At 45.1% G+C, this 19141-nt stretch overlaps 3 protein-coding genes across 11 annotated transcripts; 1 reads left to right on the top strand and 2 right to left on the bottom strand.

Moving 5' to 3' along the window:
* Nucleotides 1-975: 975 nt before the first annotated feature.
* Nucleotides 976-6457, bottom strand: LOC125552612. 9 transcript variants are annotated; one of them, XM_048716217.1, is made up of 9 exons: nt 5778-6456; nt 5371-5458; nt 5162-5230; nt 4705-4741; nt 4465-4546; nt 4123-4201; nt 3351-3560; nt 2845-3029; nt 976-1740 (listed from the first exon to the last, which is right to left on the bottom strand). In XM_048716217.1, the coding sequence occupies exons 5-9, from the start codon at nt 4520-4522 to the stop codon at nt 1655-1657; spliced, it is 618 nt and encodes a 205-aa protein (XP_048572174.1). In that variant the 5' UTR covers nt 4523-4546; nt 4705-4741; nt 5162-5230; nt 5371-5458; nt 5778-6456; the 3' UTR covers nt 976-1654. The 9 variants fall into 9 exon arrangements, 7 of the variants coding, with proteins under 7 accessions (XP_048572174.1, XP_048572173.1, XP_048572176.1 ...); XM_048716216.1 differs by having other exon boundaries at nt 5165-5230; XR_007303697.1 differs by having other exon boundaries at nt 976-1817; nt 4123-4546; nt 5165-5230; nt 5778-6457.
* A 2101-nt stretch (nt 6458-8558) lies between these two features.
* On the top strand, nt 8559-11328 carry LOC125552610 (vicilin-like seed storage protein At2g18540). The gene is made up of 5 exons (XM_048716213.1): nt 8559-8915; nt 8999-9189; nt 9289-9369; nt 9461-9805; nt 9902-11328. The coding sequence occupies exons 1-5, from the start codon at nt 8624-8626 to the stop codon at nt 11087-11089; spliced, it is 2097 nt and encodes a 698-aa protein (XP_048572170.1). The 5' UTR covers nt 8559-8623; the 3' UTR covers nt 11090-11328.
* A 979-nt stretch (nt 11329-12307) lies between these two features.
* LOC125552611 (COP9 signalosome complex subunit 4) lies at nt 12308-18096 on the bottom strand. Its single transcript, XM_048716214.1, has 14 exons — nt 17828-18096; nt 17587-17738; nt 15978-16081; nt 15836-15896; nt 15667-15759; nt 15483-15583; nt 15117-15225; nt 13751-13795; nt 13593-13661; nt 13408-13499; nt 13286-13328; nt 12927-12986; nt 12759-12818; nt 12308-12535 (listed from the first exon to the last, which is right to left on the bottom strand). The coding sequence occupies exons 1-14, from the start codon at nt 17961-17963 to the stop codon at nt 12461-12463; spliced, it is 1200 nt and encodes a 399-aa protein (XP_048572171.1). The 5' UTR covers nt 17964-18096; the 3' UTR covers nt 12308-12460.
* Between the last annotated feature and the right edge of the window lie 1045 nt (nt 18097-19141).

The raw sequence follows: 19141 nt of genomic DNA, 5'->3' as shown, positions 1-19141 counted from the left end.
GTCGCTCATTTCGTGAGACCGAAATGTTACAAAAAAGAAACAGAGAGTTTGCATTGCCAACTCGGTGGGACCAACCGCTCATCTCGGTTAGACCGAAACATTACAAAGGGAAAAAGAGAGTTTGCAATCCCATCTCGGTGAGACCGAGATTCCTATTGGTAAGACCGAACTAATTAGGCTTTCTGGCTATGGCTATGTCAAATGAACTCGGTGGCGCCAGATAGATCAAATCGGTGGGCCGAGTTTGACTTTAGGCTTAGGACATATGTGGAAATGAGAAAGTGGTTGAGGGCTTTTGGAGCATATCACTAAGCATTTTGAGCAAGCATGCCATTAAGCAACACCTCATCCCCTTTTAATAGTATTGGCTTTTCCTATGGACTCAATGTGATCTTGGATCACTAAAATTAAAATGTATAGTCTTGAGCTTTTGCCAATATTTTTCCTTAGCATTTGAGGGGTCCACATCTCTTAGTCCATGCCATGCCAATCATTGAACTTTCTGAAATGATTATCTTGAAAGAATATTAGTTCAATGAGCTATATGTTGTTAAGAATTACCAAAACCACCCAGGGATTAGTTGCACTTTCAGCTTTGCTCATATTGTTTTTGCTAAGTTACCACTATTGTTGCTGCTCTTACACTTGTACGAAAACAGTTACTATTACTACTGCTATCGCTATTGCTATCAAATTACCGTGCTACTAATAAACTAGATGACCTGTTGCGCCAATGGCGCAAAGGGCAAGGGCAAGCCAAGCATTCAGAGCGTACACGTTAGAATATTTAGATGCCGACTGGGTCACAAGGAAATAGATATTTAGGTATGAAGTTGATAGGCAGTGTTATAAGAAAGGCAAGAGATCAGTTTACGACAACTTATTTGCATTGCCTTTATCAAGCAAGCTACATAGGTAGAGATGCATCACGAGATCAGTTTACTGTAGTATGGAAGCTAACTTAAGAATGTAAACAAAAAACATAGACATTTCATGACATCAAACAATTAGGGGTTGTGGTTTAGAAAAAAATACATGATGGATCATTGCATACAACTACGATCACAAAAGGTACACTGTGTTTTCGAACAAATGAAAAGACAACTACTCTTGACTGTCTATAACTATAATTTAATTCTGAGTCGATAAGAAAGCAACTATCCTTGTGGATACCTTTATATGCTTCCAGTGATCCTGTGAACATTTGCTAATATTCCTTAACAGAAATCTCACCTTTCATCATCGTTGTCTCGGTCTTGCTGGAATCATATCCTCTACCCGCAAACTGAAATAACGGTAACAACAAATCCATCTTGAAGGTCTCACCCTGGACTCAGCCCCCGCTGATCTACACAGGCATGGCATTCCAATAACCAAGCAAACTCAACAATCCACACCATGCATATAATATCTCAACTGGTCTTCTTCAGGAAATTGATAACACTCTTCAACCTAGTTGATTTATGCACATGAGCTTAATGGGATATGAGAATTAGGTTGCAGCTAGAGTAAATATGCTACTGATGACTGCAGTAATTATGCGGTTCGTTTCGGGGCAACAGTTTCGGCAAAACATAAGTTTGTGTCCAACTTGCCACCTCGCACTGAGTTCCTTGGTAGGCTTGTAGCAACACAAGTTTTGACAACATCTCTCTTAGCAACACCCAGCTCCCTTCTCTGAGTAAATTTGGGGAGCATAGCTCTTTCCGGCTTGAAGATCTACTCCAACGAGTGAGCTAGCTAACAATGTTAAATGAATAATAGGTCCAAAAATCTTTATAAGATCCAATAGCATTTCCAAAGCAACAATAGCGTTGCTGCAAATTTGAGGCGATGTAGCAGATTAACTTCAGAATGAAATGGATCAGCTATTATATTATTGCAAGCTAAATGTAAAATCATAGTTAGTTGCAAAAGTAAGCTAAATGTTCACACAGAGGATAGCCAACATTGCCCATGGCACAAAAACAGAATACAATGGAAAGTTATGTGCATATTAAAGCCTACTGGAAGTCAAATTTAAAGTAAGCTAGGAGTAGCAGCAAATGGGTTGCAGATAGCACCACTGGCATACAGGGAAAAGTACCTCGGTGTCATATCACAAGTTTTTTAGGACAACCAGCTCTTGCTTTGAGAAGCAAGCAAGAGAAACATAGGGATTTTATACATAATTAGGTTCAATAATATAAGCAGTTTCCAATGCCCTCGCGACGCCTCCCCAGGGCGCCACCAGGGGGAGATCCCTAGAGACGCCAAGCAGCAGGTTCACATGCTGTTGGTGCCATACAGTGACCTAAATTCCATGGCTAACTACATCAATGTAGATTCTATGCACTCGGAGGTTGGGATTCAACTGAGTAACTGTTGCCATCTATAGGTACCAGCTTCTTTCTTCTCTACACACAGAAGAAAAGGCTACTGTTCAGCTGAATCGTGACCTAGGCCTGGTGTTCTGGTTTGTTGTAGCCTAGGCCTGGTGTTCTTGTTGCAAGTGAACGTAGCAGCAAAAGTGAGTTGTAGCATTGTATGCCTGGCTCGCTTGATGAATTTGTTGTCAGAAACAACAACAAAAAAAGTGGGGTTGAACTATCCATGTGTCTCGCTCTGAACCGAATTACCCCCTCTATTTCATCCATGTGTACAAGTGAACTGACACAAAATTCGTCTGATTGGAATTTGTTACAGAATAAACAAAATAAAGGGCATCCGTTTCCATCCATGTGAAGTGAATCCACCTCCAACGGATCAGATCAGAGCACCCTCAAACCAAACCAATCTAGATAGCTAGGTGAAAATTAAATCATTGCAAGCAAGCAAGGAAGGAAGGGATGGTCGCCGTCTTACCACCGCTGTTGAACTCAATGTTGCAGCAGCCAGCGCGGTGATGCTGTTGGTGCAGGGGCGGAAGCTCATCAGAGAAGGCCGACTGCACCATGTCGTGGTTGTATTGGTTGCTTGCGTACCCGGATGCCGGCACGCGTCCTTGGAGGTCAAAAACAACAGCATCGTCGTATGATCTTGAACTTTTCCTGGAAGCATGACACATGACAAAGTCATCTTGTGCAATGAAAAATGTGACTGGTGTCTTCTTCAGCAGTCGATAATATATCTGAAGAAACAAAAGCATGTGCCTGGGCACCAAAATTCAGCAGGTATGTTTTTACTTGTTGGTTACAGCGAGACTGAATAGGATGAGGAGCTTCACTAATCAAAAGAGATGGTACAGTGGTTGACTAATCAAAAGAGCTTCACCAATGTTATAGCGACATCAGGCATAGCACTGAAACCAATTTCCAGTTACAACTTCATTAATCAAAAGAGGGGAGCAGCAGGAAGGAAGGAGGTGGAACCTGCGGGCGTGAGAGCTGTACAGAGGCGTGTCTGCTCCAGTGTGGTGTGGACGATGACGAGCTGGCGCCCTGGACACCGCCACCGGTGCTGGTGCAGTCCCGTACTGGATGCTTACGTCCTTGCAGGTCGGGAAAGATGAAGAGGAGCACTGGCATCCATTGCCGCCGTTCTCGAGCAGGACATACTCTATAAATGTATATATCATTCTCCTACATGTTCACAAACAGCAAAATATATTCATTTTTTCATAGCATCTCTGAAGAAAATTTCTTGCAATGTATTTTCGAGTTCAACATCAATTTTTCCATCTGTTCTGCATCTGTGCTTTTCATGCCAATTTATACATTATTACCACATCCAACAATCGATTGCCGCATGTAGAATGAAGAAATTGTAATATTTTCTAACAAATAAGTAATAACTATGGAAAAGGATCACAAGCATTGGAAGATCTTTAAGATTGGCAAGGAACAAACAGGTTTAAGCTTTTCTAACAAATAACTAACTATGAAAGCCACACTATAACAGCCAGCTATTTCCCCTTACTAAACCCTCTTTTCCAAGCCATATCAAAGCAACAGCACACGTCTTACTATCTATTATATTATTGTTTTTCTCTCATCATGTAGACAGTACATATGAACATCAAAACGCATCTTGCAAGGCTGCCACCTAGCATTATCTGTTCATATGTATCATCTGAAGGAAGAAATAGGCTAGCCATTTTTCAACAATTTGAGGGAGAAAAACAAAGAGATAAAAGATCTGTACCACAACACATAGTTGATTTTGAGCAATTTTTGTGAAGACATCAACACCTTGTTCAGAGAGCAGTATGCGCTACGCAAATCTGAAGCATACAGTAGAACTTCGGTCGTTAGTAGAAAACAATTGTTCTAGCCTGAATCATAGATAAGCAATTCCCTGTTAAATAGGAATGTGTTGTCCGATAGTGCTAAAACAAACAAGAGGTTACCCGTATGGTCATGTATTTATCAAATAAATCAGTAAAATGGAACAGCAATGCATGTCAATTCCCACAAACAAGCCTATGCGGCATATGAAGGATAACCAAATAAGCCGGGTGACGGTTGTCATTGTTAAGGTGCTTACTACCTCTCCTGCTGCCTCCTGCTCCTTGTCTCCTCCCAGTCAATAACAACCCCGACATCTCCTACCGGGCAGTGACTGTGGCCTGCGGCACATCCATCCTAGTTAAGAGAAGCAAAACTACGAGCACAATAATCTTATTATTTATTAGGATCAGAAATGTTTTCCCAAGTGACAAACTTAATATCAGCAACCCCCGCAAAAAAAGGGTTTTACATCTGCAATGTAGGAAATGATGGGTACCTTGATTAGAACGGATGGTATGATGAGGTGAATACACCTGCAATTATAAGATGGAGACATCAGGTGTGAGCTTACTGGAATACTAATGTTACAATGAACAAGTATAAATTTCCCAAACTTACAAGTTGCGTTATTACTTAAAAAATGCTTAGCAAGATAGAAATGTTGATCCTACATAAACATGTCAGGATAATCTACGAAATAAAGATGAACCGATGTGGCAGTGCATAAATCTGCTACTATACTCGCACCGGCAAGAGCACAACAATGGCAAGAGCAATTCATAGCAAATCAGGTAACTAAGATAAGCACTGACATAGCCAGAGAATATATGAACAATCAGCATGGTGGACATGCTCATTTTGACATAGTCAGTACATGGTTAACCAAGCAGATGTGAAAAAACTTCACCATCAAGACACACATTTCATAGATCAATCAAGTACATCCTACAAACTACCTGCGCATCACAAAGGCCAATCACAAGCCTCAACTCAAGCATGCAATTCTACAATCCAGATCTGCACTGTAAAAAATCAATCTTCATCAACAAAAGGAAATGAAAAACATGGAACCAGGCAAAGTCGATAAGTTCAATCAATACACCTATACATCAGCCAATCCGGCCTATACAGCGCTACCAATGAAAGGACTAAGATGCCATACCGTCAAACAAAGGCATACTGTTTTGCAATACAATTGTTTGAGTGCTCCTCAAAATAATAGATATGATTCGTGAAGATCTAATGCAACCCTGCAAGTAAAATAAAGCAACATGAGTTAGCTCCAAAGGATATAATCTGATAAGAGATCTCACATTCCTCAAGTAATTCATTTACATGTAATAGAATGAAAGCAAAAGTCTGATTGAGATTTCTGAGCAAGCAAACAAAATATCTGAATATGGTGCAATTCATAGTGACTAATTTGTTGTGTTGTTTTCTGTTTTTGGAAGATCCCATGGACAAAGAATCATCTCCAATTTCTTGTTGATGTGCTTCAAGCTCCACACAAATTCTGAACAAAAGTAGATCTCACACAACTGAGAAATAAAGAGAGGGCAATATTTTCACCTTGGCTTGAATCAGCAAACTGGTCGTGGTGACGTCGCCCATGTAGAGAAGCACGCTTGGACAGTGAGGGAGGTGTCTTCACCTGGGGCTTGAATCAATTTGGCCATGTAGGCACAATTTGGGGAGAGAATCGCCTGGGGAGGTCGATGGCGAGCAAGGCCGTGGTGGCAGCGAGCAAAAGGGGATCTGGAGTCCTCCACGACCAGCACCGCATGGCTGGCGAGCCCGGCCGCCGGAGCGCCTCCGTCCTCGCGCCTCCCACTCATCCCCTCCCTCTCCTTGCTTTCCTCACGCCCCACGCAACTGCAGCACCGGTGACGCGTAAGGACGGCGGACAGGAATGGTGGAGCCCGACCTCACCAGCACAGGCCGACGCTGGCTGGTGACCCTCTCCCGTATGCTGCTGCACCTCCCTCTCCTCTGCGTCGTCGCCCTTCGCCTATAGGTCATCATCGCCGTCGAAGAAGCCTTGGATCCAGCGGGATACAGGATAGGAGTGCGGCATGGGTGGATGGGGGAGGACGGCGGAGCAGGAGAGAGAGGAGGAAGAGAAGGAGAGGCAGCGGCGGCTAGGAGGGAGGTCGAGGAGGAGGGTGGGTCGCGTACGGGTGGGGAGGGCGCGGCGGCGGCGACAGGAGAGGAGGCGGGGGTCACAGGGGAGACGCGGGCCCACTTATTTTTTTTCTCTCGCTCGCTCGCTTCTCTGCTCGAGCGAGACGCAATGCTCGTGGCACTATTCATAGCGACACGTGGACGACGCGAGCCTGCCTAGCACCCCCTTCATTCTTTGTATGTTCAATTGCTGCAAGAGTTTGCTTCTCATGTGTGGTTCAATTGACAACTCAACTGCTAAGGTTTATAAATACTCTTTGGATCCCGTTGTGTCGAATCGATAAATTGGGTGAAATACTACCCTCGAAGACTATTGCAATCCCCTATATTTGTGGGTCATCAAGACTATTTCCTGACGCCGTTGCCGGGGAGCATAGCTTTATTTATTAAGGTCACTTGGGAGTTAAATATCTATTGCAACTTATATTCACTATGAAGAATCTGAGAGACTCTAAGACCAACATCATGCCCTCTAAGACGAGGGGAGTTAAGGAACTGCCAACTCGGTCTACACTTGAGTCACCTACTGTTTTAAGTCAACTTGTGACACCACCATCTGCTATTCAATCTGATATGTCACAAGTAATAGACATTGCTTCTGCTATTGATAATACTCATAATGATGCTTCTACTATGTTTGATAAACCAGTGCCACTTCTTAAATTACTTATATTGTTAAACCTACGCCTTGTCCGGATCTCCTGCTCAATCTGGAACCGATGCTCCAGCATGAGCATATCATACGTGGTTTTCTTTGACCTAACCATGGCGAAGCCTGAAGGTGTGGGAAGATCAACAAAGCAAGAAAGAGGTGGATGAGCTCGGGCTGGCAGCGGAGAGGAAGAAGGTGGATGCGGCTAGGGTTGTGGGACGCTGGCCGACTTAAATGGTTGGATTTGGCCTTAGGCGGCGAGCCGGAGCGGCGTCACGCGGCGTTCACACCCCCGAGCGAAGGAGACGTCCATCGAACCGCCGGGTTTTGGAGTGATACCGTGTGGGACCCCATCGTCAGTCCGACGTGGTGGATGCATTGCGATGCCTCCATATCCGCCATACATTTGGGCTGGGGTGCTGGTCAGCCCGGGCATTTGAGGCCCGTTTGAGGCGTCCGTCTGGATCGCTTTTTTGTGATCGGTCACTGATTAGACCGTCCGCCCGGGCGTATGAGGGGGCATTGGGGTGCCCGGCTGTAGATACTCTTAGAGCCCATTCAGGCCCAGCAAGCTGAGACGATAGACGGGGCTTGCGAGTGGGCCTTCTATTTAAATTTCATCCCTCGCTTGTTTTCCATGCAGGCGCCACCTAAATGAGAGATAAACACATCACTCTCATAACTAAATATACCTAGATATGTGATAAAAGAAATTATGCTAAAAGATCCTCTCTTAATTAAGAGAAGTCTTTCTTATTTTTATTCTTCGTCATGGGAGTATCAGGTACTACCATCTTGGGGTACTCCGGGTGCTCCAGATTAAAAAAATGTTCTTAATATTTTAAAAACATCCGGAAAAATATGAATGTTCATAAGGAATTTGACTATAATCGCTAAAAGTTTCAAGTTCAAACTCGAAACACACATTGAGAAACAAAAATACGGTGTAAAAAAAGGCCAAAGCAATATTGACAATACACATCTGGATTTCACTTTTTTGTTCCTCAATGTGGATTTCAAGTTTGGACCTGAAATTTTTAGGAGTTGCAGTCACATTCCGTATGAATATTCACATTTTTTTCAGAATCTTTTGAAACATTTAAGAATATATTTTCTGAATTTGAAGCACCGGAGTAACCAAGGATATGAGCACCTGATACTTTCCCATCCTTCGCCTCAACGTTTATCTGTCAAGATAACATTGTACAGCCCTTAAGCACCGAAATTAGCAACGGAAGCCGTACGGAAACTTCGCGTGGGGCGGTGGGCACCAAATGGATATATATCGCACGGCACGTGCACTCCACCTCACATAGCCAGGGGCCAAGTGGCTAGCATAGGACACACTCCGCGGACGGCAACACCACCGCGAGTCCTCGAGCCGCCCACCGCCTCCGTCGTGATCAGGGGCACGTCGCGCCCATGCACGGCCACCATGCCCACGGCCTCCCACGTAGCTCACGCCACGCATCGCCACTTCACCAGCTACAGCATCGCGTCGTCTACATATGAGGCGCCCATAGCCTCCCCTTCCTTTCACAGACCGCGCGAGGTCGACGAGAGGTAAACAAAGACTGCAAACATGGCGACGCCTCGGTGGCTCGTCCTGTCCCTGCTCGTGTCCGCCGCGTGGGCGTCGGCGGCGGCCGCGGCGCACGAGAAGAAATGGAAGGCCGGGGCTGCGGTGGGCGGCCAGGTCGTGGAGAAGGAGCGGCGAAGGGTGGTCGCGGAGGGCGAGGCCGGCACTGTTACGGCCACGGACGTCGCCGACGCGGCGGGCACCGTGTACCGGCTGCAGTTCATCACCATGGACCCCGGCGCCTTGTTCCTGCCCGTGCAGCTGCACGCCGACGCGGTGTTCTACGTGCACAGCGGTACGTAGCATCCGTGAACGAACGCTGTCTGCAAGTGCACAGTGATTGTGTGACTAAACTTACGCCGTGTTTTCTGGGGGCAGGGCGGGGCAAGGTGACCTACATCCAAGAAGGGGGCAGCGAGACGAGCTCGCTGGAGGTACAGCGAGGAGACGTGTACAACTTGGAGCAGGGCAGCATCCTGTACATCCAGAGCTACCCCAACGCCACCAGAGAGCGTCTCCGGATCTACGCCATTTTCACCAGCAACGCCATCAACTCCGACGACCCATCGGTACCTACAGACCGCTTCTATGTTCGTCGGTGATCTACTTATTCGTTCATTCATGAGGCACTGACGAGTGAGTACTTCACTTCGCCCCCGGTATTGCAGCATCCCACTTCAGAAGCATACTCGAGCGTCAGCAATCTACTGAGAGGATTTGATGTAAAGATTCTTCGACAGGGATTTGGGGTAAGTAAAATTAGTATCAACTTACGAACGAGTATGCACATGTCTTGCATAGTTGCATCACACCGATTACATGAATTGTTGGTCTTGTAAGGTTTCCGCTGAAGTGGTGGAGGCAATCCGGTCGGCCAAGAGCCCGCAGTCGATTATAACGTACAATCCAGACCAGAAGAAGGAAGAGAAGTCGAATTGGACGGAGGAAATCTTCGACGCGCTGTGGGGCGACGAGTCCCCACTGAACAAGAAGAAGAAGAAGAAGGATAAGCACAAGAAGAAGAAGGACAAGAAGGATGACAAGTCCAAGAGCGAGACGTTCAACTTCTACTCCGGCAAGCCGGACGTCAAGAACTGCTTCGGGTGGAGCAAAACCATGACCAACAAGGACCTGCAGAACCTCAGGGGGTCCAACATCGGCATGTTCATGGTGAACCTGACCACGGTAAGTGGGCAAGAAGATTCTTCGCTTACTGTTGCGTTGAGTGGTTATTCAGTTCTCGTGCCAACATAAGAAGTGTTTGCACTGGTAATTTTGCAGGGATCGATGATGGGGCCTCACTGGAACCCGAAAGCGACGGAGATCGCCATCGTGACACACGGGTCAGGGATCGTGCAGGTGGTATGCCCGAGCACCGCGTCGGGTGCCGGAGGCGATCGCGGCCACCACGACGAGGGCGGCCACGGGGGCGGTGATCACGGTCACCACGACGAGGGCGGCCGCAGGGTTGGCGATCACGGTCACCACGACGCAGGCGGCCGCAGGGGCGGCGACCACGGGCAAGAAGGCGTCGAGTGCAAGAACTCGGTGTTCAGGGTGAAGGAAGGCGACGTGTTCGTGGTGCCGAGGTTCCACCCGATGGCGCAGCTGTCGTTCAACAACGGGTCGTTCGTGTTCGTCGGGTTCAGCACGCACATGGGGCAGAACAACCCGCAGTTCCTGGCCGGGGAGCATTCGGTGCTGCAGGTGATCGGCAAGGAGATAGTGGCGCTGGCGCTGGGGCAGAAGAACACGACCGCCGTGGAGAAGCTGCTGTCGGCGAAGAGCGGGTCGACCATAATGGCGTGCGTCTCGTGCGCGGAGGAGCTGGAGAGGAAGGCGGAGCAGGAGGAGCAGGAGGGCGGGAAGGGGGAGAGGGAGCGGGAGCGGGAAGAGGAGGAAGAGAGGGAGAGGAAGCAGCGAGAGGAGGAGGAGCGGAAGAAGCGAGAGGAGGAGGAGAGGGCGAGGAGAGAGGAGGAGGAGAGGGCGAGGAGGGAGGAGAAGGAAAGGAAGAAGCGGGAGGAGGAGGAGCAGAGGAGACGGGAGGAGGAAGAGAGGCAGAGGAGAGAGGAGAAGGAGAGGAAGCAGAGGGAGGAGGAAGAAGCGGCGAGGAGAGAGCAGGAAGAGGAAGAAGAAAGGAGGGGGAGGGAGGAGGAAGAAGGTGGCGGAGGCCAAGGCGGAGGAGGAGGAGGAGGTGATGATCCAAGGGAGGAGGAAGAACGGCGGAGGAGGGAGGAGGAAGAAGGTGGCGGAGGCCAAGGCGGACGAGGAGACGATCCGAGGGAGGAAGAGGAGCGGAGGGGGAGGAGAGAGGAGGAGGAAGGAGGCCGTGGCGGGAGAGGAGGAGACGACCCGTGGGAAGAGGAGGAAGGCGACTGGGGAGACTCCTCCAGGTACCGCGCGGCCGCGACGAACCTGAAGAAACGCTACCACCGTGGTCGCAAGGGCGCCGTGTTCCAGAGCGCCTGAACAAGAACTGTTCCAATCACCTTGCACGCTCTATGCTCTACCCTTTCCCCGCGTACCGCTGTACGAATAATGGTGGCGATCCTAGTTGTGTGGCTCTGTTCAGTCTACTGTAGTCTGTGCTCGTAGTTTTGTTGGGTCCGTCGTTGCCACAATGCCACTGTGTCTTCGCTGTAGCCGGTGTATAGAAGAGCAGCTTGTGCATTATGCCTACGTATAAATAAAGGAGCTGTTCATCGCAATGCACTGGATGCTGACCACTGGTGCATAATCTCCTTCCATCCCGGAAATCCGCTCATTTGCTCATAGAAGAAGAGTGAAATGAAAGTAAGTTGAAAAATTTTGCAACTTCTTTTACATCAAAGAGACGAACAAATTCTCTGTGTGCTGGAAAGTTGCAGAACATAAGACACCCGGGGAGCTAGGGACGCAACATAAAATCAACAGTTACATCCGGGAAGCTCGGGATAGAAAATAAAATCAACAGTTTTGAACCTTTCTCAGGATACATACAGAATTTGTTCATCAACACGAGCAGATGAGCCTCCATCCCGTCATACATGAAAATCATAGCATGATTGTTCATGACAAGCAGGATGTCCCTTCTTAGCTCCTCTCTGTAATTACTAATTCAGCTTGTCCTATCTCTGTAATTCATGTGTACCCGAGCTGAGTTTGAATGAAAGTTTGGCGCTCTGGGCGCCTTTTCTTGTTTTTAAAAAAAAACGCCTGCGTGCTGACGTTGTTCCCACCTTTTGAAGTCAGAGTCTGGTATGTTTTTCTTACTAATACGGAGAGGGTTCCGAATGAAAAAGAAGGTTTTGGAGGAAGAACCTGTGGGCAACCTGTGGAAATTTAGTTTAGCGGCTCTTTTTAGAAAGCGTGAATGCAAATAAAAAACACCCCCTGAAAAAGACTCACGGCCAGGAGGTCTTCTTAATATTGTTACATTTTGAGGCACGATTTTCGCATTTGTAGACATGAAATCAGTCATAGACGGTTAATCGAGAATTCCAGGTACAATGACAAGGCTTTAAAATTACGATTAGATGATCATACTGCGCTAGCCTGGAATCTAGTACTCCGGCGATGCTCTACTATTACGGTGTCAAAAAACATCTTTTATATATTAAGTTGAAAGGAAGTATTTGTGTCGCATAGTGATGGGCGTGCAAACCATTAACACCCACTGGAAAAACACAGAGCATAACTCAGGCGGCATTTCCCACGCAAATTTCACATGAGATGATCGCATAGCAGAATCGGTTCCAAGTATCAGTCAACGGCAAAACATCTGTACAAAAATGTTAATCCAGCGACTTGACCCGAGTTAAACCACAGATACCATCGAAACAACTGGGTGAACAGACTCCCTCAGACAGGTATAGCGATCCCCTTGCTCGACATGCTGTCAAGGATGTCGTTCAGCGCTTGGCACAATCCAGCAATCTGCAGGTGTGGCAAAGTTGTTGCAATACATGATTAGAAACAGATGGATGCGTTTCCTGATAGTTGTTGTAAACGTAGCAGTTGCTTGTGGAGAAATTTTTGGTGTACGGTGCACGAAGGCAAGTGCAAGTATGCAACAGTTCTATCAAGGCTAGTTTCTCGCTTTAACTAAATTAAAAAAGAAGTTAAAACTAGAAGAAATGAAATACAAGGCTACACTAACCTGTTGGTCCCACTGCTGCAGCCCTTCGGTGTCATCCTCAAAGTGTATCACAGCTTCAACCTGTGGAACAAAGATGTATGCACGAATTTCAGACTGATGACACAAAGATGTGGGGTTTCATGATCTTAGCAGATAGTGAATGCCAAGAAAGAGAGCTGGTAAAAATACCTGATCAATTGAACCCCGCATTCTATCTTCACAAATCATTCGACATGCTATCTTCTCAGCCTGCCAGTACAGAAGTCAATGGTAAGAAGGCTCAAAATCTAAATGGTACCCTAGACTAAGTTCAGAACTCTGCACCCTGTATATGTATAGCAGTAAAAACCAAAATAAGAACAAGGAGCTGACCCTGACAAATGTTACCATGTCTTAGTTTGTAAATTAATTATGCTCTGTTATTGCTTTACACAACACTACAAGTTCCCTTTTACAAGCCAGAAGCAATATGGCAGAATATTACAGAGTCTAAGTTGCTGGTAGAGTTCAGGGAAACGAAAGAACCAACACATGCACAAAGAATTTACCTTTCTAGGGTCAATGCCCAACAATGTTCCAAGCTCCTCAAAGCTGCAGAAATGAATTGATGGTCTGTTATTAGGTTGAATAAACCAATAATGAATGAACAACAATATCAATGAATACTGACCTGATATTGGTGTAAAGTTTACTGGCACTAAGGAGATTATGCTCAATCATTGCCCGGTCAAGCACAGTAGACTTGTCTGGCAGAAGGGCTTTCTGTTGAACAGTAGAGAAATTCCAGTCAGGAATACCATAAATGAGAACTTATCTTGAACAAGGTACAGAGAGAATGACTAAAAGTTTCCCTACTTGATGCGGCTTCAGCTCCTCTGCAAATGCATCAATTTCTGGTTTCCTCAAAATCCTTTCAAGAAAAACCTGAATATTTGGAAAAAGTGGAGACCCTATCAATGAAGAGAACTTATATTCCGAACATAATGCCAGGGAAGTATATCCATGTCAGATACCTTCTGCAGTATTGGGTATATCTTGAGCTTCAAGCATCTTTCATCCTGGATGGGGCAAATTATTATAACATCATGTCATAAAGTCATAGTTTAGGAGTCATTATGATAAGATACACAGTAAAACAAAAATATCTGCACATTACTAAGGTAACCATTATGTTTGTTTCAAGCAGCATAGCAAAAATAAGGTGTATATAGGTTGCCTGCCATTGGACAGTTTTAAAACTGAATGGTGGAAGATATTCAAAAGTAGAAAAATAATTACCAAAAAAGGTTGAACATAATTGGTTCACAGGATCATGATATTAGTAAGTTGGTGCCAGATTGGAGAAAGACATAGAACAGCATGTTTTTGGACCTTGGATGAGTTTAGCAAACAGTAGGTTTAACAACCCTGGGTTCCCACAAATCCAGGATGCAATTTAATGTATTTCACGTTATATTGATGAGTGGCAAACTAAAATTGTTACCAACCAAAGAGAAAATAGATACGAAATGAGGCATCACAAGAACACTACAACAGTAAGGTAAAGCCATAATCGGTGCAAAACCAAACGTGCAACCAGATCTGGTCAACAGCCAATTTTTGGAAGGGCAGCTCACGGCTCCCATCCAAAGAGCCACGTAAATACAGAGCTTGTTTACCATCTCGCCCTTATTACATATGAACATTTTTTGGTACCCTGCAGGTGCAGGGATCGAAGCCTGGTGCATCTATACTTCTGGGGCGTTAATACAATAATCACCGAACTCCTAATCCTCCAACATCATATTTTCTTGTGCTTTGCATAGACAGTTCCAGCAACATGTACTTGGATTATGGAGGGAGAACTCCATCCATTCCAGTGAATAAGGTGCACGCACATTTCGAGAATCAAGTTTGACCATCAAGTTTAACCAACAAAATGTGGGTTATGCGCTGCAAAAGTTAAACCGTTGAATTTGTATTGGAAAAGGACCAATAGTATAATTGTAAAGTCACATAACTTATATATTATTCGTCAAATTAATAGTCAATGTTAAATCTCAACGAAACTACTCTGAACATGACAATGCACGTACGAATTTTGTGCGATGCCTACTTTGAACGGTTCTGATTTGCAAAATGATGAGATCTAACGGATGAAATCGGAAATCTCAAAATGCGTGTGCTTGGAATGGAGGTGGTAACAACTTAAACCAGTGGGACGAAAACTCTAAATAAATGACGTGACTTGCGTTGATTGGTTTCCAATTGGCAAAACTGGATCAAGAGAGAACCAAGACGATCATGATGGTTAGAAGTTACTGCAGCAATTAATGATAATAGGGTAAATAAAAGAAGGTGTGATATCACAGGACATTGAGATAAGCTAAAAGCCAATACCTTGTACAATGTAGCAAGAACACGGGACCGTTGTGGGCCAGCACCAGCCAATATTGTGCATGTTACAGCAGCACTAAGAGCTTGCTCCAGAGCATTTTCATCAATCTCTCTGAGAAAATACAGAAACAATGTTCCATCAAGATTTTTGAGAATAATACATGGAAGCAATATCAGTTCCAAACACGACTTGTCAATACCCACCACTGCAGTATCTAAACATGAGTATCAAGTAGGGTAATTTTTTTGATACAATGAGCAAAATATTGAAATATTTGCAAGGGTGTAAAATAGAAATTAGGCACCACTACATCGGCAAGGCAACAAAGGACCATACAAGACAGAACATTAAAAGGGAGTAAGCCTTACTCATCCCCAATTTGGCGTTGCTCAATCTGAGAGATGCCATAGTATCGAAGTGCAGCTTCCAAGAATTTACGCTTTAGATCTAAAATTCTCGCATAGCAGACCTATAGAGATATAAGGAAGGAACTAAATCTTTGTCCATAGTTGTAGACAGATAGATTGGTAAACTGTTTCTGAACCAACAAACCTTGTATTGCAAGTTCAGAACTTCCTGGTTGCTGTTTGTGACCAAAAAAGAGGCTTTGTTGATAAAAGCTTCAGCATTCACTGCATCATCATCCTACAAAATGAAGAACTACATTAGTCCAGCTGACAATGCAATGAACCAATGACGACAAAGGCTAAACAGCACTAACCTCCAAATAGAGTCGCGCAATCTGGACGCACTTGGATAATTTGTTGGTGTCATCAAGCATCCTGGTTTTTTAGCAGATAGTCAGGTTTCCCAGACTTAGAAAATCCATTGACATGTAAAGAGAGACAAAAGCTTGTTTCTACCTGATTCCTGAGTCCAAGTCAATGCCACTAAGCATTTGTGCTGCACTCGACCATTGTTGTTCAGATTCATACAGTTCTGCAAGCTTCTCTCTAATCACTACTACCTGGATCGATAGCCAGAAAAATTATAGATTAAGATTGTTGCAACACTTTTTTACATAATAACAACAGGGTCAATCACAAAGTCACCGATGGAGATCTAATGAGCGGATACAAAGCCGACAGAAACAGATATTAAGTTGGTTATTTGTGGTAGAAGAAACAAATCTAGAGATTCAGATTCTCCATGAGATTTACATGAAGACGCTGGAACAGCAGTAAATATCACATAAAATGTAATGGATAATTTCTTTCACAAGATGACAAGCATGATGCAGGCATTCATTCTTTGTACTCCCTGTACTAAATCAGCGACAATTAATATGGATCGGAGGGACACTTTTTTCTGCACAGGTATATATTAACCAGCTTCAATCTACATAATCTTTCAAGACTAGGTAACTTGCAAAATGGGCACACTTAATCCATTTTGGTTCTACTTTGATGGTAGCTACTACCTAGAAATATGAATATCTAAGACCTTTGACATAATTGCAATAAATAGAAATAATACAACTCCTTAACTGCTAATTTTAGTGACTGTTTTCAGCAGCTTAACAAAGTTTGAACCCATGAGACATTATAAATTGCAACTTCAACAAGAACTCCCAAACAGTAACACTAAAGAAGTAACCCATAGATATTTAGATTTCTGAAATGCGATGCATAAGAGGGACATGATGCACAAAGCTATATCTAGATATTTAGGTTTCTGCAATGCAACCCATATGAACATGGAATGAGTGGCAACAGTAATTCCAAATATTGCATTATTTTCTCTACTCGCAGACAAGATCATGAGGTATTATAAAACTATAATCCTTGAGTTATAATTTTCCTGTTCATAACTAGTCCCGAACTATCACACAGATAATCAAAATAAGTTAACCATGTGGGGTAATAAGCTTAAGGAATTGGCTCAAATGGCTGATATGTGGCTTATAATGACTGGGCTCCAAATCGCAGGTCTTCTTAATGGATTACAGACTAACACGGCATGTAATAGCTGTGTGGTTGACTGCCTGACTGGCATAAATCAACTATAGCTCTATTTCCCCTGGAAAGTATGCCACACGAAAATTTAAATTGTAGAGAGCATCAACAAAAAATGCATAACATTATCCTCAATACTTGCCCTTGCATACACAATCTAAGCTGAGACTGCGTAAATGAGATAACATGATGAATTCATTTTCATGCACTGTGTATTCCCTTGAAGAAAAATCAGCCAGAGCCCAAATTGGCCACTCCAAAGCAAATCTCACAAGAACAGAAAATCTCATTACAGCAGTAGCTCCATGCGTACTACTAGTAGCTAGTGGGCAAGTTAAAAATATTCAGTGGCAGGTGTGACCAACTGTCAAAACAAAAGTGCTGTGATAGCAATTTTCCAAAATTATACCATGGCATTGCATATTAGCTTTACAGGCTGTGCAGTACAACATACTACAACTAGTACAGAGCAATCTGGTACTTCAAATTGGCCGGCTGGGAACCGAAGGGTGCCTACCTGCTCCTCGAAGGAGACCACACGAGGCTGGATCTGCGTGAGCGCGTAGTGGGCGACCTCCTTCTGAGAGTCTGGCTCCAGCTTCCCCAGCTCCTGCGCGAACGTCTGCAGCAGCTGCCGCGACACCACGAGCGGCACCTCATCCGAAACCACTGCGTTCGCAACAATCCCGGCCATTACGCCCAAAACAAAAATCAGATACCCAGAAATCTACGGCTAGGGTTTGAGTGAAGCGCGTTACTGTGGTTGAGGAAGCGCTTGGCCTGGGGGATGTCCGGCGGGGAAGACGAGATGACGGAGGCGAGGATGTGGCGGTACTGCTCGATCTTCTGGCGCTGGTCGGCGATCGCCGCGGCGCTTGCGAGGGCGCTGTCCATGGCTACCTCCGCCCTCGGCTAACGCGGACAGCAGCAGGGGTTGGGGGTCGTAGCCGGCGTCGGAGATGGAGCGGCCTAGGGTTTTGGCGTTTGATCTGCGGAGAAGATGAGGGGAAAAGCTATAACTGGGTTTTGCAGATGAACTGGGTCGGATATATTCTGCTGGGGAGTAGGACGATGGGCCGCCCTGTGTTTTTTTCTAGTGGTGGGCCGCCTTGTACTTTTAGTGTGGGACGCCTTGTTATTTGGGCCTAAAGTTTTAGTTTCGTCTTGCGACTCTATGGGCCAACTCAGCCTTCAGTTTTATTTTTATTTTATTTTCTTTGACGCGTCCTTCAGTTTTATCTTGTAACACATGCAATGAAACCAGGGCAAGTGAATCAACCTGTGGTTGAGTTGGTTAGGCGGACAGTGGTATCCCCAACCCATCAGGGTTCAAATCCTGGTGCTCGCATTATTCCTGGATTTATTTCAGGATTTCCGGCGATGCGCTTTCAGTGGGAGGAGACGTTCCCGTCGACGACGAGGCGCCTACGGTGACTTCGTAAATCTCAAGATGATATGCCGGCTACTGATACTCAAAAAAAAAGAAACCAGGGCAACTCTATGTCTTTCGCCTTGGGTGGGCAAGGCACGTTCTTATTTGGCGCTTGCTTATGCGTTGATTTTTTTTCTTTTTTGTGAGTGAAATATTTGTATTACTCAATCACATAGTCCTCACAATCAACGAGGTCTAGAACCAAAGAAACATCCGGGCCAGACAATAACAAGTCATAGTTATGCCCTCAACTCTAGCAAATTTAACTAAACTATCACTAACATTATTTTGTGTGCGGTAAATATGAGTAATACAACATTCACGTAAGCCCATAAGATGCCTAATCTCCTTGATGATAGAAGCGTGGCCTGATCTGTCTTGTTCCCGCGCTTAGATAAACTTCACTGCAACTATAGGATTCATCTCCACCATGATTGATAATTCACTTCTCTGAATGGCAAGAGAGAGACTCTCCATGCAATCACATAAATCAGCCTCAAGTGTATCAAGGCAAGAAAGGAGAGCCCTGCGAGTGAAGAAAATGATATTGCCCTTTTCATCTCTAAGGACTATACCTGCACCGGCATGACCATCATCAGCAAAGGCACCATTGGTGTTGAGTTTAACCCAACCACCCTTT

The sequence above is a fragment of the Triticum urartu genome, chromosome 4, assembly GCF_003073215.2.
Source record: "Triticum urartu cultivar G1812 chromosome 4, Tu2.1, whole genome shotgun sequence".
Classification (NCBI taxonomy): domain Eukaryota; kingdom Viridiplantae; phylum Streptophyta; class Magnoliopsida; order Poales; family Poaceae; genus Triticum; species Triticum urartu.
The sequence above is the reverse complement of the archived record's forward strand: the minus strand, read 5'-3'. Positions and strand labels throughout refer to the sequence as shown.